Genomic DNA, 23,859 nt, shown 5'->3' with positions numbered 1-23,859 from the left:
GAGCGTCAGCCTAGGATCCAGGAGATCAGGGTTCAATTCCCAGTCAGGGCACATGCCGGGGTTGCGGGCTCCCCAGTGGGGAGCGTGTAGGAGGCAGCCGATCAGTGACTCTCTCATCATTGATGTTTCTGTCTCTCTCTCTCCCTCTTCCTTCCTCTCTCTGAAATCAAGGAAGATATATTTAAAAAAAAAAAGAATTAATGGTTGAAAATTTGACACTATCCCTAATTCCAGTCCATTATTTATGACCTATTTTGTTCTCTCTGGAAGATTTTAAGATCTTCCGTTTTTCCATACTGCTCTGAAAGGTATGATGATGTGCTATCGTATGAGTTGTTTTATTTTATGGCCTTCTTTCCAAACCAGAGATTCACATATTTCATTCTGGAAAATTATCTTACATTTCTTTTTTAAAGTACTTATTTATCTTTTAATTATCATACAGTAATATTGACTTCTTGGGATAGTAGTTTATCAGTTTTAACTCACTTTTCATGTAGCCACCATCACAGTCAGGATACCTAAATATCCCATCACTTCAAAAAAAATTCACTTTATAATTACACCCACCCTTCACCTCCTATTTCTGGAAACTTTTGATCTGTTCTCCATCCCTATAGTTTGTCTTTTATAAAATGTCAGATAAATGGAATCACATATGTATTTTCATGTTGACTTCTTTCACCCAAATTTCATTTGTTCGTTTGTTTTTCATTTTTTAGAAAATTTCCTTTCTCCAGTATGCCTGAATTGAGTAGTAATACCTTTCAGATGATCATACAGTCACAATAAGCTTCCTAGCTTTAAGGAAGTTAATAAAATATCTTGAAAGGTTTTTAACAGGAGTCAAAACAGAGATATGTTTTGGGCTCCTGGTGGTCAGCCCTGTTTTGTTAATCCTCCCCCAAGGATATTTTTTTCATTGATTTTTTTTTTTTTTTTTAAACATATCTTTATTGCTTTCAGAGAGAGGGAAGGAGGGGAGAGAGAGAGATAGAAACATCAATAATGAGAGAGTCATTGATCGGCTGTGGGCGTGTGTCCTGACCAGGAATCGAACCCTGATCTCCTGGATCCTAGGTCGATGCTCAACTGCTGAGCCACACCCGGCCGGGCTCATTGATTTTTTTAGAGAGAGTGGAAGGGAGGGGGAGAGAGAGAGAAACATCTGCCTGAGAGAGACATATCAATTGGTTGCCTCCATCATGCGCCTTGACGGGGCTTGGGATTGAACCTGCAACTGAGGTACGTGTCCTTGACTGGAATTGAACCCTCAACCCTTCAGTCTGCAGGCCAACACTCTAAACACTGAGCAAAACCAGCTAGGGTAGGTCTCAGTTTTAATGGGTCTCGGCTCTGTTTATCCAGTATGTATATGCAAGTACTTTGAATGATAGAGGAGATATGGGATATGCACTGTCAAAAAGGTCTCATGCCTTTCCTGCTGAATTGTGTCACTGAAATCTGTGGTGATTTTATTTCATGTTATAAGTCACATATGTTGTCTTTTTGGGGAATAAAGAAAATGTGTAGTATTTTGTAGTTTCCCTACATTTTTCTTTTGCAGTATACTTAATATCATCGGTTCCTCCAGCAATAGGTTTTTGAGTCCTTTGATTTCTTTCTCCAATACTGTACATTTTAATTTAGTTTTCTGTATTAGCATCATTTGCAAGATTTTCCTGGGGCAATGTTCTAGCCTTCCACTCTTCAGGGATCCTGCTAGTTAAGTATTCCCTCTGCCTTAGATTTCCTGGTTCCAGGGGTGGCTGGTGAAGCCAGGTGGCTTCCTGGACAGGATCCTCTATGGCTGTAGTCCTGCAGCCAGGCAGTCACTAACCACATGACCCCATAGCCTGGCCTTCGCCACCTCCACACCTGTGACTGTGGATCACCTTTCCTTATATTTCTCTTAAAACACACACAGACACACAGACACACAGACACACACACACACACACACACACACTCTCTCTCTCTCTCTCTCTCTCTCTCTCTCTCTCTCTCTCTCTCTCATTGATTTTAGAGAGAGAGGAAAAGAGGGAGAGAGGGGGAGAGAAACATCAATCACCTGCCTCCTGGACACCCAGCCATGTCTCCTGGCCAGGAATTGAAACAGCGACCCTCTGGTGCATGGGAAGATTCTCAACTAAGCTGCACTGCTCAGGGCACCTTATATCTCTTTTTGATAATATCCTGTCTTCTGGTTTTTCTGTTCTCCCTTTCTAGATTTTTTCATGAGTTGGGTATTGGGACCCTTTAATTGATCCTATGGTTTTTCTTATCTTTTTTGTTGTTCGTTTCTTTGTCATTTTGTTTTTCAAGGTGGTAAACAGTCTAACCATTCTTCTGAATTTTTAATTTCTGCCATCATATTTTTCATTTTCTCAGATATTCTGTGATTTTTTTTTTTTTAGATGTGTCTTTATTGATTTCAGAGAGAGGAAGGGATAGGGGGAGAGAGGGATAGAAACATCAGTGATGAGAGAGTCATTGATCGGCTGCCTCCTACATGCCCCCTACTGGGACCAAACCTGCAACCCGGGCATGTGCCCTTACCAGGAATCGAACCTCTATCTCCTGGATCATAAGTTGATGCTCAACTGCTGAGCCATGCCAGCCAGGTTATTCTTTGATATTTTTTTAAAAAAACACACATTTTCTTGTTTCAGAAATTCAGTATCTTATCTCTCTGAAATTAGAATTATTAGTTCCTGTTTTTCAAAGTTTTCTTCTGTTTTCTGTATATTACTGTTTCTTCTGAGTTCCTCTTTTCAATTGGTGTGTTTGGATTTTAGTCTTGTATGTTGGAGGCTCTTCTAAATGTCTGTGAATCATGAACTGTCAGTATAGAGCTGATTAAAAGTGTGAAGCATACTGAGTAGGGATTGTAAAATGGTAATTAAGCAGCAGGCTGGATATTTTGGGAGAGGGAACTCCCTATCAGTATCTAAAGGCCTTTTATATGGGACTCTATAGTTCTCTAGAGAATGATGTTTTATTTCTTCTACATTATTATTTATATTCCTAACTACTCCCATTCAAGAGCTGGGGATGGGATGGAATTGGGTAGAAAAGGGCTAAGGTGTTGCCTAACACTGTAGACTTTCACCTAAATCTTCCATTTTTAACTGGCAACTCATCCAGACTTTCTATTTTGCCTGGAGTCCCTGGTTTCAGAGCCTTTCAATTCAAATGCACTGGAGAATAACTTGCTGGCTCCTGGGGTGATTGGAAAGGGGTAGTGCCCCAGCTGTGTGAGCTGGGTTTGGGAACCTCTGCGTCTCTGATTTGTTCTTTACACAGACTGTCTTCTGATCCCTTTGTTATCCCCATCTTTCTGTGGCATCAGGCCTCCAACTTTCTGTAGTTCTGTGAGTGTCAAACAGCTTGCTTTTCATTAGTATTCCTGTCTGTAAGCATCCAGATTTCATTTTATACCACTTTGCTTTATCAGATAATTACTAAGGAAGAATGGAAGTACATACTTAAGTTAAATCCACTATATTTAACCAGAAGTTCTTGTCAAAATTGTCTTGTTTTGAAAAACCATTAATTGTTCATTTCCATTTTATCTCTTTGCAGAGCTAGCAGAGTTGCCTTTGATACGGTTAGACTTCTCCTGCAATAAAATTACAACAATCCCTGTTTGTTATCGGAACCTCAGGCACCTACAGATGATTGCCTTAGATAACAATCCATTACAGTCTCCTCCTGCACAGGTAAACCGCCATTGATTTGAAGTATGTTATGAACTTTTTTGGCAATGAATGAAACTTTAAACTTACATGCATTTATCTTTTTGTTGGAAATTAAGTTCTTTTAAAAGAAATTCACACATTTATGTATTCTTTAGAAGCCTTGACTAAATAGGGTGGAAGATAGGTACAGGACTAAATAGGGTGGAAGATAGGTACAGTTTCCAGAAGTGTTTTTTCCATTCATTAAATTGACTTTTTTAAAAAAATTGTGGGATTCTTCCTTGATGTTTTTTCTAATAAAATTGGAGGATTTTTTTCTGGTAAAACTTGAGTGTAGACAATGTAAATGCTGGAGACAAATAAAAATACTTAGCTTTCAAAATTAAAGATTATCAGTGCGTTTCTTCTGACTTTGTTTTTGTACCTTCCCACTTTCTAAAATATTAAGTTCCTCATTTATTTAGTTTGGTCATTTGTTTAGCAGTGACTGAAATGAATCTATTTAATAGTCAAGTAATTATAGGTAGTGTTACATATAGATTCTAGACATTGTACAGTCTAGAAAATATTTACCAGCATGTAGCTTTTTTCCCTCTACAATCAACTGATGGTACAAGCCTCTATAGCAACTATAAAACTTATGAGTAAACTTCATAACTATAGAAGGGTCTCATAATCCTAAAGAATTTGTGTTTTGACTTCTGGGATAGAGGTCAGCAGGTAGCAACAGAAATATCTGTGGCTTTAATATTTATTTATTTATTTTCTTTTTTTAATATATCTTTATTGATTTCAGAGAGAGGAAAGGAGAGGGAGAGAGAGATAGAAACATCAATGATAAGAGAGTCATTGATCAGCCCCCAACTGGGGGTCAAGCCCGCAACCTGGGCATGTGCCCTGACCAGGAATTGGACCCCGATCGCCTGGATCCTAGGCCAACACTCAACCGCTGAGCCACACCTGGCTGGGCTGTGGCTTTAATATTTAAACATTTCCTGCTCTTCTCTTTGACAGAAAGTAGGATTGAAAAATAATTGTACATGATTGTTGGATTCCTAAAAGCAAAAGTTGCTAATATAATTCATGTGGAAGCAATGCTTTAAATTCCTGACTATGCCTAACTAATGATAAGTTTACTTGATATTCTGTTTACAATCATAAATTATTTTATATGTTACTGAAACTTACTAGTGTCTAGAAAATAAAATCTATAATCATGTCACTTAAATACCTAAAATAACAAAAATATAAAAAATACCTAAAATAACAAAAATATAGTTGTTAAAACGAGTATTCGATTTTTAGTATTTGTACTTAATAGAAATGCCCTGTTTCCAATATACATTAAGTAAAAAGCTGATTGTGATTTAAAAAGGGACACATTTCAGATGAATAATAATTTGATTGCATGTATGTGTTACTTTATTTAGATCTGTATAAAAGGCAAAATCCACATATTTAAGTACCTGAACATACAAGCTTGTAAGATTGCTCCAGATCTGCCAGATTATGATAGGAGACCCTTGGGTTTTGGCTCCTGGTAAGTATGTTTTTGTTTTTTGCTGGTGGTTTTTTTTTTTTTAGTTTTTTTAAATCATATTCCATCTCAAGAAATTAAATACACTGGACCCTTAAATCTGCCTGAATGTTTGACTAAAAGGAAATAGCCTATTTGACACTATTTTTCTCAGAATGTTTGTATTAAATAAAGTGTTGATTACTTAGGTGTGGCAAAGTATAGCTCTAATCAGGGTTTCTCAACCTCAACACTGTTATTTTGGACCAGATAATTATTTGTTGTGAGGAGCTGTCCTGTACAATGGACAATATTTAGCAGCATCCCTGGCTTCTATTGCACTCTCTCAGTATGAGAGACAAAAATGTCCCCAGTCATTGCCAAATATCCCCTGGGAGCTTCTGCAGTTGAAAACCACTGGTCTGAGTGACTTGAATACTAACCTTGGCTCTGCTATTAACTAGCTCTGTGACTTAAAGCAAATCTCTCAAACTTTTTGTGCTTCATTTTTCCCAAAGGGAGTGAAGAGTTTGGATTTGGTGACTATTGATGTCACTTTGAGATCTAAATAATCAATTAAAAAAAAAGATGTACAGCAAATAAAAGTAGCTTTTATTTTATATATACACTAATTGATTTTCTCCCTTGGAATTAGTAATTCTTGCTAAGGAAATTTTTTCCCTTGTGAAATAACAGAAAAGGAACATTAAACTGGTACTACTGCCTTTGAGATGTATTTATTTTTTAAATATATTTTATTGGTTTCAGAGAGAGGAAGGGAAAGGGAGAGAGAGATAGAAACATCAATGATGAGAGAATCATTGATCGGCTGCCTCCTGCATGCCCCTTGCTGGGGATCGAGCCCACAGCCTGGACATGTGCTCTGACCAGGAATTGAACTGGGATCTCCTGGGTCATAGGTCAGTGTTCAACCGCGGAGCCAGCCAGCTGGGCTGCCTTTGAGATTTGAGTGTAAGACAATTAATAGTGAGTCCTGGGTAGGTATATGTGAGGGTATGCCTCAAGAGACTAAGGGGGAAGCATTAGCGCCTATATGAATAATGAGCTTTAACTAAGGGGTGCAGTGCTAATTGTAGAACCTCTGATTCTGTCCTTTGTCTTGGCCCAATTTTTTTTTATTATAGCAGTCCTCATCATATTACTTTAAAACATATATTAAAAAAACCTGTTAAGAGACTCATGTGTTTCTGAGAGAGAAAAGAAAGCTTGAATCAATGGAGAAACTTTTCCTAAATGGGAAGTTTAAATTGCATAAGTATGTTATGTCTCCAAAGAAATTAGTATAATTATAGATCTAATGTATTTCAGTCCCTATAATAATTCTTAATGATACTCACTAGATTAATCTGTCTTCTATATTTTCCATTTTTCCCAGAGTTATGATACTTTACATTTTAAGATCATTGATGTTGCATTTTAAAATGGGCAAAAATACACAAGAAGATATTCAGTATCACTAGTCATGAGAAAAATACAAATTAAAACCACAATGAGATAATACTTTACCCCCATCAGAACAGCTGAAATGAAAGACTGACAGATGTTGGCAGCTTGAACTCAAATACATTGTTAGTGTGAATGCCAAATGATATAGTTACTTTTGAAAACAGATTGGCAGTTTTCTTTAAAAAGAGTTAAACCTATACTTACCATATTATTCGTCCATTCACTCCAAGATATTAAAAACATCAAGATTTTTACTGACATGATGCTTAATAAGAAAAAAAGACTATAATTCCATTTTTATGAGTTCTACAGTAAGTAAAACTAATTGTATTTTCTATTGCTGCCATAACAAACTACCAAAAACTCAGAGGCTTAAACAAGACAAATTTATTATCTTACCGTTCTGTAGATCAGAAGTCTAAATCTTGGTCTCATCAAGATACTGGCAAAACTGCATTCTCTTTTGTAGAGTCTCGCTGGGATGCATTTCCTTGCCTTTTTTGAACTTCCAGAGGCTGTTTGCCTTCCTGGCTCTTGGTCCCCTTCCTCCATCTTCAAGCCAGCATAGCATCACAATGACCTCCTCTTCTGCCTCCCCTTCATCTTTTAAGGACCCTTACGATTACAGTGAACCCATTCAGATAGTTCAAGATAATCTCCCTATTTTAAGACCAGCTGAGTAGCAACCTTATTTCTTTCTGTAACCCTAATTCTCCTTTGCCATGTAAAGTAACATATTTGCAGGTTCTAGGGATAAGGTCTTGGGCATCTTTGGGGACCGTTATTCTGCCATCCATACTCAAGTAAGGTGACAAAAATCAGAATGGTGGTTGCCTCGTAGGAGTACACAGTGGCAGAGTGATCAAAATTGACTGGGAATGGATGGATGTGTGGGAATTTTCTGGCAAAGTAGAAATATCTTTTATCATTATTAATAGAGGTATATGTTATTACAAAGATGTATTTATTTGTCAAAGTGCACAGCTAAGGAGAGTGCATTTCAGCGTATGAAGAGTATATTAAAAATAAAAACAAATTACGGGGCATTAGGAATGGGCAGAGGAATAGATGAATGGCAGAATGTTATTTTTTAAAAATATGTTTTTATTTATTTTAGAGAAAGGAAGGCAGGAGAGAGGGAGGGAGGGAGGGAAACATTGGTTGCCTCAAGGAGGGAGGGAAACATTGGTTTCCTCCTGCATGCCCCCTACTGGGGATGGAGCTCGAAACCTGGGCATGTGCCCTGACGTGAATCCAACCAGTGACCTTTTGGTGCACAGGGATGAAGCTCAACCAACTGAGCCACACCAGCCAGGGCCAGACTGCTCTTTTTGAAGCTGATAATGAGCATCTGGGAGCTCATTATACTATTCTGTTTACTCTGTTTTAATTTGGAACTTTCCATGTTAAAAAATTTAAGAATGCTTATTTAGTTCTAAATAGTTAAGTCCCTAAATGCCATGAAAATGTTTATTTGTAAAATTGAATCTGATTTATTTCAAATGTTAATTTTAAAATATCAAACTTTGCTGTAATAACTAATGTCTCTTTTTTGCAGCCACGAAGAACTATACTCAGGTCGCCCTTATGGAGCCCTTGATTCAGGTTTCAATAGTGTTGACAGTGGTGATAAGAGATGGTCAGGGAATGAAGTAAGTGTTTATTCTGTTCTGCATGCTATAACTCCTGATTAAGAGAAAATAAAATTATGAAAATGAAAAGTTTCTTAATTGTGTTCAGTTTCTCATTACGTAAAATACAAGAAAAAACAAGGGAAATGTAAAAATCCCACATAGTCATACCATCCAAAAATGGTATTATTTCTTTACCATCTTTTACCATGTGTGTTTTACATGTTTGTTACCTCATTGTCTTGTATAGTTTTATATCCTAGAAACCTAAGCGGGAACTGAGCCAGTTACAACTAATAGGGTAGTGCAATGGAAACCTTAATGAAGAGTATCTACATGTGCAAGATAAACAGCTTTCTTAGCCAATTATGGCATATTTCTCTTTTGTTTAGTTATTAGTATTGTGTTTCCTCTTTTTAAAATTACTGAGGTATAATATTTTAGCTATAGATTGGGTTAAATGATTAAATACCATTTATAACATTGTTTCATTGGGAGTCCAAAGCAAATTAATTTTAGATGACCACCAATTTGTAACATTCCTTCTGTATTTATGTGTGAGTGGGTGTGTGCATAATTTTGGCTATATCCATACAGACTCACATACATAGATACTTTAAGTTCATGTACGTATGTATATAGTTGTATTTATACCCTTCTGTTTCTTTTTTCAAATTGTGGTCAAATACACGTAACATAAAATTTACCATTTTAACCTTTTTTTTAATCCTCACTCGAGGATATGTTTCTTATTGACTTGAGAGAGAGAAATAGCAATGTGAGAGAGAAACTGGGGATCGAACCCACAACCTAGGTATGTGCCCTCACCAGGAATCAGACCAGCAACCTTTTGGTGTACAGGATGATGCTCCCAGCCAGGGCTGTTTTAACCATTTTTAAGTGTACATTTTAGCGGCATCAAGTACATTCACATTATTGAGAAACTGTCACCGCTATGCATATGCAGAACTTTTTTGCTATTTATTCTTAAATATACATTTTAATTAGTTTATATTATATCCATGCTTTTAAGTACTTTGTAGTCTAAAATTTAGAATGATGTTTTTTAATGTTTCTGCTATTTTTTTAAGCCTGCAGATGAATTTTCAGACCTGCCTCTTCGAGTAGCAGAAATTACTAAAGAACAAAGACTACGAAGAGAGAACCAGTACCAAGAAAATCGCGGCAGTGTGGTAGTAACAAATGGTGGAGGTAAATATAATTCCTAATAACATATGGAGTCTTTATAAGCACTCTAAAAAGTGGTCTTTTTCACACCTACTCCTTTGGTTTGTGTATCTGCAGTTTCTTCAACTCTTCTTTTAAAGACTTTCTCTTATATGATTGGGGAAAAATTGTTTGCTTTTGGGATTAAATTTCAATTTCTCTATGTTTTCAGGCTTTCAGTTAAAATACAGTGTTTCTCTCTTATTTTTATTTTGGGAGGAAACTGTATTAAAGACAGTTTACCTGGACTAGATCTTTGTTGATCTTTTTTTTTTTTTTTTGTCCTTACCCGTGGATATTTTTTCCATTGCTTTTCAAAGAGAGTTGAAGGGGCAGAGAGAGAAAAAAAAGAGAGAGAAAGAAACATTGATGTGAGAGAGACACGTTGACTGATTGCCTCCCACACACCCTGGCCAGGGCCGGGGATGGAGCCTGCAACCAAGGTACATGCCCTTGGCCGGAATCAAACCCAGGCCGGCGCTTTAACCACTGTGCCAAACGCTGTTAATCTTAATTTAACCAGGCTCTTCTTTTGAAGTACTAGTCTCCTTCTTAAAGATTCTTTTTGTGGTCATTATTTGACCTCTTTTAGGAATTCAGTGCTGTTCTTCATTACCATTTTTTCATCTGAATTGTGCTCTTTTAGGGCATCTGAATCTGAGTTTTCTTTATTCTGATATTTTAAATTTTTTTATTTAAATTTTTAAAAATTGTATAATTGTTTTTATAGTTCATTAACAAACAGAACTCGTTTTGGTTCCTTGTGCTTCTGAGGCAGACTCTTGATTTTAGTATTCTACTCAATATTGCTTTAGTTTGAATTTTTAAATTTTGAGGGTTAGCTATAAGGAAAAAAGGACTTTGATTTTCCAGAAATCTATTCTGTTATCTGAGAAGAGCTTTCATCTCTGAATCATGATTTCAATTAAGTGATTTGCTATCTTTTTTTCCTACCATCTTATGTTCTTTTTTTACTCCTGTCACTTATCATTTCATTCATATTTCATAAGTTTTCTTTTTAATCTTGCTTGTATATGAGATAATCTTTCTCATTCCATTTCAGACTTAAAAATATCTGTATCTATGCTGTCCAATATGGTAGGCACTAGCCACATGTGGTTCTTGAATATTTGAAATGTGGCTTTTCTGAATGGAGATGTACTATAAGTGTAAAACATCAGACTTCTGAAGACTTTGCATGAAAAAAAGTATAAAATATTAATAATATTTTATATTGGTTATATGTAGTAATGGTAATACTTTCGATATATTAGATGGAATAAAGTTTATTAACATTAGTCACCTTTTCTTTTGACTTTTTAAAATTTGGCTACTAGATAATTTAAAATTATGTATGTGATTTACTTTTGTGGCTTACATTCTATTTCTCTTGGACAGTGTTGGTCAAGATAGTATGAAAAATGATGTTGCTTTCTTGGGAAGTAGTCATAAAATGAATTATTTCTTTAGTCACACAAGTTGTAGCACATTGGGGAAAAAATGCATTTATTACCTGGTTTCTAATGTGGGTGTAGACCTTTTCATCCTTTCACCTATTACTGTAGCTCTGGTAACTCAAAGTGTATTTTTGTATTAACTGCAATTATGGAATTATTTAGAAATAATTGAATCAGAAAACTAAATTGAGGAGTAGACTTCAAATTCACTGTTTCCAGAATCGGCAACTTTTAGGCAGCCTATAGAACATCAGACAGTAATAGCTGGGGTTTAATACATCTCCGGAGAAACCATCTTAGTAACTAAGCAAGTTGTTTTTTTGTTTGTTTGTCTGTTTTAGTGTGCCATTTTAACTGGCTTTTTAAAATGGTTACTTTCTAAAGTTAAAAATAATGGGGCACTCCCAAACTTATTAGAAGAAATAATTATGTGGTTTTATATCTTATTGGTATGCTTCTCACCCCAAATGGTTTTCTTCTGTCCACAAACTGCTACAAAATATCTAGAAAATAATTTTTTAAATAGAAAATCTTTGTTCTAGTTAGGACAACAGTTACAGGAAAGGAAACAGTAGTTAGTATCTATTTCTTTATCTCCAAGTTCACTTTCCTTGTACCCTTTCTCTTTTCTTTTGAGTTGGTTGTGCTAGGTTTTCTGCCCCCCACCTCTTCAAAGAGAGAGATGATTACACCCCAAATCTAAAACATGGGGAAAGAACCTCAAAGAAGATGTACCTGATACTTAAAAATTATTCTTTCTTTGTCTCACAAACTCAGACTGTCTTACTTAAAACAGTAAAGAGCTATCGAAGAAAAAAAGAAATAATAGAGGTCTGTATTCTAATAGTTATCATCAATCACTGTGGTTTAGTGAATTAGGACTGAGATTTCTCTGGAGCATGTTCTCGTGAGTGGCCGTGGACTAACTACTAAAGGCTTACATAATTGAAACTTTTCTTCCACTTTCAGAATAGAAAATGTTAGGGAAAAGGGAAGAATGCGATTTGTTGTCTCTCCTTAGCTGCTAATGTGAATGTTCTTTCTGGTGTGTGTGCTGTGGACAGTGGAGCATGACCTGGATCAGATCGACTACATTGACAGCTGCGCCGCGGAGGACGACGAGGACGAGGCGAGGCCGCCCCGGGGCCTGGACGCGGCCAGCCTCAGCTCGCAGTTCATGGCGTACATCGAGCAGCGGCGGGTCTCCCACGAGGTAGTGCCACATCTAAGCCTAACTCTGCTGCTGTCCCCTAGTAAAGATAGTTTATGGTAGTATCAGTTTCTGTCATATCAGTGACTTGTTGGTTTAGGCCTAATTTTTTGTTTTATTATGTTCAGTTCCAATTTCATTACTGAATTTTTCAGATTCATTTTTAAAAATCAGACAGTAGTCTCAAATAGGGTTTTGGTTTATTTTTCAAATAAAAAGACACTTTAGAATTTTGAAAAAGGAATTAAAGGAGTCCTAAGAATATACTGTGCCTTTGAAGAAAATGCAAAGGAATATGATGCTTTTCATTGTTGTTCTTACTGCATTTTTATTGTTGCATACTGATAAATCAATTTGATCAGAACCTAAGAATTGACCAAACTGATGACTTTTGGAGCAACATGCAAACAACCATAGAATTTTTATAATGAGCTTAATTATGTTGGAGCTTTTATGCTTAGTCATACAGAATATAAATTGTTTGCCAATAAAATTCTTGGGTGTCTCTTATAGTGGAGCATTGAGTTGCCTTATAAAACAAATGGACATTCAGTCCACTGCCGAATCTCTGCCAGTCCCCCATGGATCTCAAGTAGAAATAGCATTCTTCAACATATCCAGTCAGCATAATAAAATGGCTCCACTTCAGTGTGTAGTTTGTTAATGTTTGATGTTGGTCCCAGGTTCTTGAGCGGGGGTTATTGAGAAACACTTGGGCCTTTTTGGAAAATGATGAAATAGAGAATAATCACTTCAGGTGGGACATGTTAGGGAGTGATATTATCATTCTAAAAAATCCTTTGACTTTCCTATCTGAAGGCTTTTGAATGCAATATTTTTTGTTAGTGTTCAGAAGACACTCTTATGTTTAAAGTTGGATAAAGTTATATAAATCATAGTCCTGCAACCCAGAGACAGCAGTGTGTACCAGGTGATTAATGAAACCACTTGTGGTTCAGGCTGTAAACATTCCTGCTACAGCAACTGCTTTGCAATAAAGTTAAAATTAACAATGCACAATATCTTAAAAGGAATAATTTTTCTTCTTATGGTCTCTCTAATCATTTTATGGTTGATTAGACTGTATAAATGAGGCATTTCTACTAAAAGTGATAATGCCTATTCTACTGGTGAAAAACTATAGTATCACATTATTCCATTATATTGGCAGTTTGTAATATGTTTGTAATTCTTGTTACCTATTATGTATGGTAGTCTTTATGTCATAAGGCTCTTTATGACTTCTGTGTCATAAGGCTTTCTAAAATTTGGCATCTATAAAAATATGACGAAGCAGCCCTGGCCAGTGTGGTTCAGTTGGTTGAGTGTTGTCCCATGCACCAGAAGGTTGATGGTTCTATTCCCAGTCAGGGCACATACCCAGGTTACAGGTTCAGTCCCTGTCGTGGTATGTACGGGAGGCAACTGATCGATATTTCTCTCTCCCATTAGTGTTTCCCTCTCCCTCTCCCTTCTCTCTCTCAAATCAATTTAAAAGAAAAACATATTAAAATATTTTTTTCGCCCGGCCAGGCATGGCTCAGTGGTTGAGCATCGACCTAGGATCCAGGAGATCGTGGTTCGATTCCCGGTCAGGGCACATGCCCGGGTTGTGGGCTCAATCGCCAGTCGGGGGCATACAGGAAGCAGCTGATCAATGACAACTCTCTCATCACTGATGTTTCTATCTCTCTCTCCCTCTCCCTTCCTCTCTCTGAAATCAATAAAGATATATTTTAAAAAATAAAAATTTTTTTTCTTAAATATGATGAAGCAGTATTATTTTAGATGGTTTAATAACCAGTGCAGAAATTTTTTTTTATGTATTTGAATACTATCTGAAAATGGGTTGTTAAAAAAACTAATCTGTTTGAGATTTTAAACATTATAATTTTATTATAATACTTCTCACATACATAGAAGTATTATGATAAAATAGAATATGACTTTTTTAATTACACCAACGACACATTCATTTTGTTGTGAAAATTTTATCTGCCTCTTGCAATAATTTCAGATAATTGTAGTGTAAAACAGGGTGATAAGTCACTGATGTTAACATACTAGGAGAGATTTTTGTTTACCGAAATTAGAATAATTATTCTTTCATCAGGATTCTAAAATTCTATCTCATTTTATATAATCCTCATTCCCAGACTTTAAGGGAGTCAGCTTCAGTCCTTTGGAATAACTCACCAAAGATTTTCTAGTTATGTGTGATGTACCTATTTCTTGGAGCTAGATTATAACTAGTTTTACATTTGACTTTTAGATACACTTTTTAGATAAGTTGTTTTCTTTCCCTTCAACAGTATACATTTTAATGATTATTTTTGTTGTTGAAATAAGATTGTATTGTTTCTATAGATTTTCATTTGACAAAATATATGCTGTGATAACCTGCAAGCTTCTACCTTTGATTTATAATTTTATTTTTCAGTATGTGGTCCATATCACTTAAGTCAGTTTTAATTTTCCTCAATAATACTTTTTGAAATGACCTTTACTCTTTAGTTTATAAATAAATTAAATTGCCAGTATTTCTATTTTAATTATTACTTTACTATAAAAAGAAATTACTTTTTTCTTTATCTTGCTATCCCACCAACATCCTCAGGATTATATGTATGACTAACATGAGTAACAGTTTGTGATGATGAAGTAAAGAAATGTGATCTGCCCAGCGAGCCCTTTATTACTAGAAATACTCAAGAGGAGCTGAGTAAAAGTCAAGGTAGGGTAGGTAGGAATTCTGTTCTAGATGGAAGTTTATACTCGGTGACCTCTAAGATCCTTTCCAACTCTAACATCTTATCATTCATTTATACTGGATGGCCACTATAATTTATATAATACAGTGAGATGGAGATCTACTTTTTTGAAAATAAACAGTTTTGGATTATGAGGTTTTGTGTTTACCAAAGCAGTAAGAGTGTATAATGCTTTAAACATAAAAATTCACATTTGAAGAGTCTGTTATAATATTTTTTTAGTGTAATATACGTATTTCTAAACGTTAAGCTCAATGTAAACTGTGTAATCACACTGTTCTGGATATATATGTTAAACTGATGTATTTCTGCTTTTTTGATGTAGAGTTCACCAGTAAAGCCAGTACCCATGAGGGAGTTTCAAAAAACAGAAGACATAAGAAGATATTCACATCAAAACAGGTTTGAAAAACCAATTCTATTCATTTGTTTCTATCTTAACACTCAATAAAAAGCATGAAATGATTTTAGTTTTGTATAGGTCTATGTATAATGAAGACATTTACATACTGTGTGTTTTAGATACTGTATTTAGAGCTGAGTGGTAATGTGCCTTTATGCTCATGTAATAACAAAACAAGTTAAATTGACTTATTGACTTGAAATTCAGATCACCTAAAGCATTACCTAAACAGTGATTTGAAGATACTTAATGAGATTTTATAGTGCTATAGTCTGGATTTATGCATAAAGAGAGCTAAATGAAATTCCCAGCCTTTGGTTTTTTTTTTTGCGTCCTCTGTTTTTATGAACTCTTAAAGCAGTAGATTTGACATGCGTATTCTTAAACAATAGTATCTTTTTTATGTAGAAGTGTCATATATAGTTCTTTACTTATACTTGACAGGATATTATAGTTGTTTGGGGACTGAGATATAGATGGATAAAGAAAATGGGAGGATAATTAAAGAAATTTGTAACTTGGCCTTTTATAGTCTTATCAGTCAATTCATAGTTATTTAGTTAAGTTTTGTATCTTTGAAGTTTATCTCAAAATGGCTTTTTAGTTGCCATGTCTACTTATAGTGACGGTGTGGTCTTCTGAAATTCCAGTTTCATTCAGGGATTTCCTATTACATTTTCCCACTTTGGGTGGACCTAGGCTCTATCTCCTGGCCCTCTTGGTTCCTACATTTATCATAAGTAAAGCTCAAGTTCTCCAGGATTTAGTAGAAACCCTCAAGGAAAAAGTCAGCTTTTTTTGCTCAGTTGCCTTATGTATTAGTTTCTAATGCTTATGTAACAAATTACCACAAATTTAGCAGCTTAAAACACATCCATTTATTATATCACAATTCTGCTGGATAGAAATCTTGACAGGATTTCCTTGGTTCTCTGCTTAGTTTTGAAAAGCTGAAGTCAAGGTGTTGGCTGGCCTGGATTCTTATCTGGAGACCCTGGGGGAGAATCCCCTTCCAGACTTGTACAGGTTGCTGGCAGAGTTCAGTTCCATGCAGTTACAGACTGAGGTGCCCTTTACCTTGTTGGCCATCAGCTGGGAGTCATTTTCAGCTTCTAGAGTTCACCCACATTCCTTGGTTCATGGCTCCTTCTATATCAATCCAGCATTGGTGGGCCAAATCCTTCTCACATTTCGAATCTCTCTGATTTCCCTTTCCACTGCATCCACAGTGGAATCTGTTGCTTTCCCCTTCTTCTTTTAAGGGCCCATGTGATTATATTAGGCCCATCTGGGTAATCTCCCCATTTTAAAGTCAGCGGATGAGTAACCTTAATTTCATCTGCAAAGTCATTTTGACTGTAATGTATTCATTGGAGTAACACCACATGTGGAGATCATAGGGGCCAAATATTGGCCTATCAAACCTTAATCCAGAATCCCTGTTTTCACTTCTTTTTAGAATCTGTGAATTCTTTATTTTCATGGCACTTTAGCAGTGGATTTTAAAATATTATTTTATTCAACATTTTAGTTGTTATTGGAAAAATTATTCAGAGTGTTTAACCTACCACAGTGCTAGAAACTGAAGCCATGATTACAGGTGGTCCTCATTATCCATAGGAGATTCGTCCCAGGACCGCTTTGGATTCCAAAACGTGCAAGTCTGAGTTGGCTCTCTGTATCCCTGAGTTCTACATCAGGGGCTTCAACCAACCGTGGATTTAAAATGTTGGTTGAATCCTGGTGCAGAACCCGCAGATACAGAGGGCCAGCTGTACTTTCAAGTGGGTGTTTCAAATCACCAGACCTTAATGTAGTCTTTGAATAGGAGCTCAGTAACCAGTTAAACTCTCAGATCAATGCATACAGTTAACCCTTGAAAAACAGAGGTTTGAACTACACAGGTCCACTTATCCGTGAATTTTTTTCAATAAATACCTGTACTATTTTTTATCCACGGTTGGGAGTCCACAGATGTGGAGAACCAACTTCATGCATTGATCTATGCCATTTTATATAGGTAACATGAGCATCTGTGGATATTGGTATCGCAGGGGTGGGAGCTGGAACCAATTTCCCAGGGATACCAAGGGACAACTGAGTTTTTGGGGTGTCAAAAGTTATGTGTGGATTTTTGACTGTGAGGTGGTAGGGGTTGGTTCTCCTAACCACCACATTGTTCAAGTGTCAACTGTATTTCATTTGTTTAGTTAGATATTTGTTCAATATCTGTGTGCCACTTCTGTGTGCCAAGTAGTTTTCTAGGTATTGGGAAATAGCTGTGAACTGTATTCAAAGTTCCTGTCCTCCTAGAGCTTATATTCAAATGAAATTATTAATTAGAACCTAGAAAAACAAAATTACCCAATAATGACTTACAACTCTCAGGCTACCAAGACCTTTCTTACCCAAAATATCAGTTCTCCAGTTACAAAGACTCAAAGGAATTGAGTTAGTTTAACAAACTGCTACTTGCCCATTAGTCATTGCTGAAAAGAAAAGTTGCTTACTTTTTCCTCCTAATTCTCCTTCCCCTCACCCACCATGTGCATTGCTCCCCACCTACCCCTTACACACACACATAGACACTACTTTCCTGGGGATAATAGAGGTAGGGGGATAAATTATGATAAATTGTTCGGTATTTTATAGTTATTTGCCAAGATGGATTACATAAATATAAAGTTAAAACTAACAAAAGTTATAATTTTTTTTTTAAGAGTTTATTTAAAACTGAATGTCATTTTAGTTCAGGAGAGATGATAGTATCAGGCTAGGTCTTGTGAAGTTTGTTAATTTCTATTAGAAGCAATATAGAATTAAAAAACATTTGGTTAATAATCATAGTTTAAAATTTCAGGTCCTAAATGTCAAAAAGTCACTGTTGCAAGATTGTTAGTTTTAAAGACACAGATGAGTTACAGAGACTTGAAACACTAAATCCAGTTCAGGAAAAAGATAAATACCAAACTATAAGAATTAACACTGATAAAACTGAGAGGCAAGTTTTACTATTTTTTAAAGAATCAAATCAGATTTCATCATTTTGTTAAAAATAAAAACCAACAGTGTCTTTACTTTTGTTCTTAAAATTGCTCCATCAGTTGAAAATGGGAGCAGGAGTGCTTTACCAAGTACAGTTACCAGGTTCTGTAGGGTTCCAGATTTCTGTTGATAAATGACTTTGTATATAAAACGATCTCCATTTACATGTGTCATTTCAATCATGGTTGTAAAGAAGATAACAGTTATTTGTGCTATAAAGAAATTATACTGTTCGAAAACTGATCTCAAATAACTATTGTCAGCTCTGGCTGATCACAGACAGTTGTTAGCTGTCTATAGCTTCATCAGTGATAGCATCATGTGAAACATGAGTTGGAAACATCAGGTATTCCTGTAGCTTAATTTAATGACTTGGGCTCAAGTTTGCAAAATTTATTTAGTCTTTCAGTACTGACTAGACAGTTTGCCTGTTGATTAATAGAAAGCAACATTAACAATGAAGTTTCACTTATCTTTTATATATCTGTTTCTCTTATCAAAGAGGTTTTTTTTTCTTCCTTTTTTTTCTTTGGGTCAGGGTTCCAGTTGAGCCATCTTCTTTCTTGTCACTATCACCAAGTCACAATCAGGTAAAAAAAATTTCTGTTTTAGTTTTGATTTTTTTTTTTTTTAACTAAGATGGTTTTCTTCTTTTATAATACTTAAATTACTGTTAATTGCCAGATATCTGTAAACTTCACTACCTGTCTCCTCAGTCATACAGTTACTATAACGTGTGTACCTGATACTTGCTAACAGTGTTTTTAGATACCAGACAGAAAATAAATCTTGACCCACATGATGGCTTTATAGTACATATAAGAACACAGTGCAAAAATGAGAAAAAAATAACAATAAACATATTTAAAGAAATGTTAGGTGACTGCAAAGTACAAGTTGGGCCAGTAGTAGTTCCCTAAATGGATAAGTGGATCTTTGTCCCCACTGCATCCGCACATTGGCCTTTGTTTCAGCTGTCGCATGCGGACTTAGAGCTTCACCGGAGAAGAGAGCAGTTAGTGGAGCGCACCCGGAGGGAGGCGCAGCTTGCTGCCCTGCAGTACGAGGAGGAGAAAATTAGGACCAAGCAGAGCCAGAGAGAGGCTGGCCTGGACTTCAGCAAGGTGAGCCTTTGAAACATTCAGTGATATTCCTGAGGTTTCTTAGAAGTGCTTATATGTTTTGCTGAGGCTGTCAGTTTTTATCGTCTTAATTAAAATGTCAACTTTTCCCCCCTCATATAAGGAATCTTGAGTAAATAGTGTAACTGTCTCCTACTTGTGATTAGACTAATTGTCCTCGTATAGATAAGCCTGAGGACAATCAGAAGTTATGATCTTGCTCTTAGGACAGTACTTTCTTCCTCTTAATTAGCAATCACTTAATTGTCCAGCTGCTATTTTCTCAATCTCTGGTGCATTAGTAAAGATCAGTGATATTATGAAAGTTAAAGTACCATGCAAATATAAACTGTTGTTATCTAACCTGTCTCCAACTTCCTCACTCTACCAAATACCAAAAATTTGTGAGACTCACAGGCCTCTTTGGAGTCATCTTTGATTCTTTACTTTCTGTTCTCTCCGTGCCTGCTCAATTAACAACTCTTGTAAATACTTCTTTTTTTCTTTTTCTAACATTTTACAACCCCTATAGTTGCTTCTAAACCTGGTTCATTTTTTTTGCCTGTATTGCTTACTGTTCTGAAATCACTTTGGATTTTTTTCATAAGTAATTGTTTGTATTTTTGTTTGTTTAATATCTGTCTCTCCTATTTAGCTGTAAATTCCATGAAGACAGGGACCACATCTGTCTTGTTTATTCACTCCTGTATCCCTAGATCTGAGCAGGTCTTAGCCTATAGTAAACCTCAATAAATATTTGTTAAATGAATGATTGAATGACTGAATCACTCGTGTCCTCCAAATGCTTTCTCTCCTGTGTTTCTTAACTCTAGCCAAAGAAGATCTTTAAGTACCATACACATGATAAATTCTTTTTTTTTCTCTTCTCAAATGTATCAGCCTATAATGATGCTGATCTCTGATGCTCAGAGAGGATGACAATTTGCCTAAGGTTAAATACTCAGCTAGTCTGTGGCAGAGCAGAAATTCTAATCAAGACAGCTTGAACAGAAAATGGAAATAAGGTTGATGGAAAAGAAAGTTTCTAAAAAAAGGCTGGCTCTATGACCACAATGCTATACTGACTCTCAGTAAATAATAATGGTAAATAACTTATACTATGTAAATAACTTATACTATGTCCTAAGTGCTGTTGTATGCATTTTTATACATCTCATACTTTTACTATTATAGTGAGTGCTACACACCCTCCCACCACAGTTGATTTTTAAAATTATGAGATTCCAAGAGAAGCATCATTATGTCTTGTACAGAGATGTGTAGTGAATGTTGACTAAATCGACTAAATCGTTGAAGATGAGGGTGAGGGAGTCCCCAAAGCAAGATTTTGAGGCTAAAGAAATGGTTTTAATAGGAGTCTAGCATTGTGGAAAGAATAGGATTTGGAGTCAGAAGACATAGGTGCAAATCTCAGCTTTGCTACTTAAAACTTTGCACCCTTGCATATATCACATAACCTCTCATCTTCAGTTTTCTCATCTTTAAATGATTATGTTTATCTCAAAGAGTAAAAAGAATCACTTGAGAGATACTGTACATAAGAACACATTGTAAAGCACTGACTGTACAGATGTTGTAATACTGTTATTTGTCATAATAAACAGAAATTAGCAAATTGGGAAAAAGAGCCAGTTGGTTTGGGAAATTGTGAGTTTGTTTTTGGATGTGTTGAACATGAAGTGAGAGTGGGGTTTTCAAGTAGAGAGTGTCTACAGGCGGTTGAAACACCAGTGTGAAATTTGCTGATAGATGAGAGCTAAAGCTGTTAGCATTAGAGTGATATCTGAAGCCATTAGAGAAAGAGAATTATTTCAGTGAGAGATCACTACTTTGTGAATGTGTTTGTATGCATGCATATATAAAAAGCAGGTTTTAAAATTTCTATTTGTAGATTCTTAGAGACATGAAAATACTGTTTGTCATTTTATTGCCTTTCCTTGTTTCAGTTGTAAGCTATTTAAGGGAAAGAGCAATATCTTCTAACCAGTAAATGTAGAAAAATGTTATGCACAAGAGATACAGAAATTAATATGATTATTTTAGTAAATAAAATTTATCACTTTTCCTGTTCCTGATTCTAATTAACTTCCCTTTTTTGGGGGGGCTTGGGGGGTCTGTAGCAGAAAGCATCACACAGTCCGCAAAAACAACAACCCCTTTTAGATGGCGAGGTAAGTCTGTAATCACCTTTACTTTGGAATTTTTTATTGCAATGGAAATGAAATGTTTGGCATTTGATTATCATGTGTTTTCAGTGATCAAAATATTGCCATTTTTTCTTTTTCCCTCACAAAATTCTATTTACTGGGGGGAAGAAGACACAAGCCAGGGAATTTATCAGAAATAGTAGATCAGGGAATTTTAAAGTTGTACACATCCATCTGGAGATACTTATTCCCTTCTCCATCCCCACCAGAGGTATTATCTTCCTCAGCCGCTTTCGAAGCACATCACGTAGTGAGAGTCCAGAGAGGGTTATCCGGCATACTGAATGGTGTCAGTATTAAACAAAAGAAGATTACGTAGTATTTTCAGCTTTATTGCTCATTTCCTAAGTGTGTATGTTATTGATTATACTTGTACACATTAGTTAACACACTCTTCCTTTTTTCACCCCACATTTCCTTCTTGATGGTCATTCTGGAGAATGCATTATCTAAAAATTAAAGCTTCTCAGGAAAATAACAGTTCAAAAACTTCCAGTTATATTCTTGTTTTGTCTGAGAAAGGTACTAGAGAAGTACCTAGACTAGAAATCATGACTGTTGAGTTTATTGTTTTTATTTTTCACTGGCTCACTAAATGACAAATTCTTTATGTTACTGCTCCATCTATGCTTCAGCTTTCTCTTCTGTGGACAAAGAATAAGTAATCTCTGTTCCCTTGTTGCTTTAGAAAGTTTATAGGCAATAAGATCATATTTGAAGCTGTTTAAGCTCTTTGGAAGAAAATCATACTCAGAACCAACTTATTAGCTATTATGGTATGTGAATTCCAAATGATATTGAATGCAGTCCTACATGTTGGCATCTTCACAAATGTCTTAATATGTCTCTCTTCTTGTTGTATTTGTGAAATATGTCGCGTGCGTGCAGTTTGTTTTTGACATTGCTTCATTTTCTCCACCTCTCCAGTGTCCCTTCCCATCCAGAAGGTCTCAACACACTGACGATAGTGCCTTGTTAGTGGTAAGAGCCTTGCACAAAATGGAGTTTTAAATTGCTGTGTCTAGAGATTGGAGAATTGCTATTGTATTTCTCATTCAGAAGTGACCTCAATATCATAAAACATGATGGGCATCATTACTAAATGCTTTACAAAATAGCTAGAACTGTTTTCCTGTGTTACTATTCATGATTTATTCAGTGGTCTAGTGTTCTGCAGCTGTGAGTGAAATATCTTTGTTAATATTTTCAAAAGTAAAACATTTGCATTGAGAACTGTATTGACTTTGTGTATTGGGAGTTTTTTAAATGTCATTTCTAATTCCAGGTGCATGTATTTTATTAATCATTAATTTAGCTCATGAGTCACCTGTGTATTAAATGGGGGTTTTTACTCCGTGATGCTAATTATACAACTGTGTATTTGGCATCCTATTTTGTCATCTCTCTTAAGCTACTGAAAATCCCAAACTTTAAAAAATTACTTACATCTCAAGATTATCCCTCCAATGCCCTTTTTAAATTCAGGGAAGCATTAACTTGGAATGCTATGCTACCTTTTTAACACTAGTTTACTTTTATTGCCTGTTTCATCAGCTGAATATTAGTATAATGTGAGAACTTTATTGAAAGTTTTACTTTTATCAGCCTTGAAAGATAATTCTAACCATTTACATACTTGCCTTTCCCATCATGTTTTATGTTATTTTTTTCATGGTAGTATTAAAAACTAGCAGTTCAAGAGTCTGCTGTCTGCATCAACTCCTGTCTTATGTGCTAGTAACTGCCGCCATTGTGCATACTACCGTATGAACTGCATACTTCAGCATGAGATTCCTAGTACGTAAACTTCTATTGTCTATTCACATTTTTGTGTGTTCTGCAATCATTTCCTTTGAGGTAGATAAAGCACATTTTAACTGGGTAGTCTTATAGATAAAAATAACCACCAGTTTCTGGAGTTTTAGTGGAAGTTAACTGGCATGAGAAGTAACTAATAATTTAAATTAACGCCAAAAAATGTTGAGAGCTTTTGATGATTCAGAAATCTTACCAGAATTATCATTTCCTCCTCATAGCAACCTTAAGATTAAGCTTATCACCATCTTACAAATGATTACTGAG

The 23,859-nt window shown here is 35.7% G+C and overlaps 1 protein-coding gene across 8 annotated transcripts in view; it reads left to right on the top strand.

The window, feature by feature from the left end:
- LRCH3 (leucine rich repeats and calponin homology domain containing 3) overlaps positions 1-23,859 on the top strand; it is an 82,756-nt gene that overhangs the window by 37,483 nt on the left and 21,414 nt on the right. For 4 of the 8 annotated variants that reach the window (XM_087818200.1, XM_016199974.2, XM_087818202.1 and 1 more), the window contains exons 5-14: positions 3,586-3,722; positions 5,132-5,241; positions 8,243-8,336; positions 9,407-9,527; positions 12,064-12,212; positions 15,306-15,382; positions 18,967-19,018; positions 19,403-19,552; positions 21,691-21,741; positions 22,705-22,758. In XM_087818200.1, the coding sequence (XP_087674326.1) occupies positions 3,586-3,722; positions 5,132-5,241; positions 8,243-8,336; positions 9,407-9,527; positions 12,064-12,212; positions 15,306-15,382; positions 18,967-19,018; positions 19,403-19,552; positions 21,691-21,741; positions 22,705-22,758 (995 nt within the window). The remainder of the gene's footprint in view (positions 1-3,585; positions 3,723-5,131; positions 5,242-8,242; positions 8,337-9,406; positions 9,528-12,063; positions 12,213-15,305; positions 15,383-18,966; positions 19,019-19,402; positions 19,553-21,690; positions 21,742-22,704; positions 22,759-23,859) is intronic. The other 4 variants (XM_087818201.1, XM_087818198.1, XM_087818197.1 and 1 more) reach the window with 3 other exon arrangements.

This window comes from Miniopterus natalensis, chromosome 6 (genome assembly GCF_054644295.1).
Source record: "Miniopterus natalensis isolate mMinNat1 chromosome 6, mMinNat1.hap1, whole genome shotgun sequence".
Lineage (NCBI taxonomy): Eukaryota > Metazoa > Chordata > Mammalia > Chiroptera > Miniopteridae > Miniopterus > Miniopterus natalensis.
This window is presented reverse-complemented; position numbering and strand designations above follow the sequence as displayed.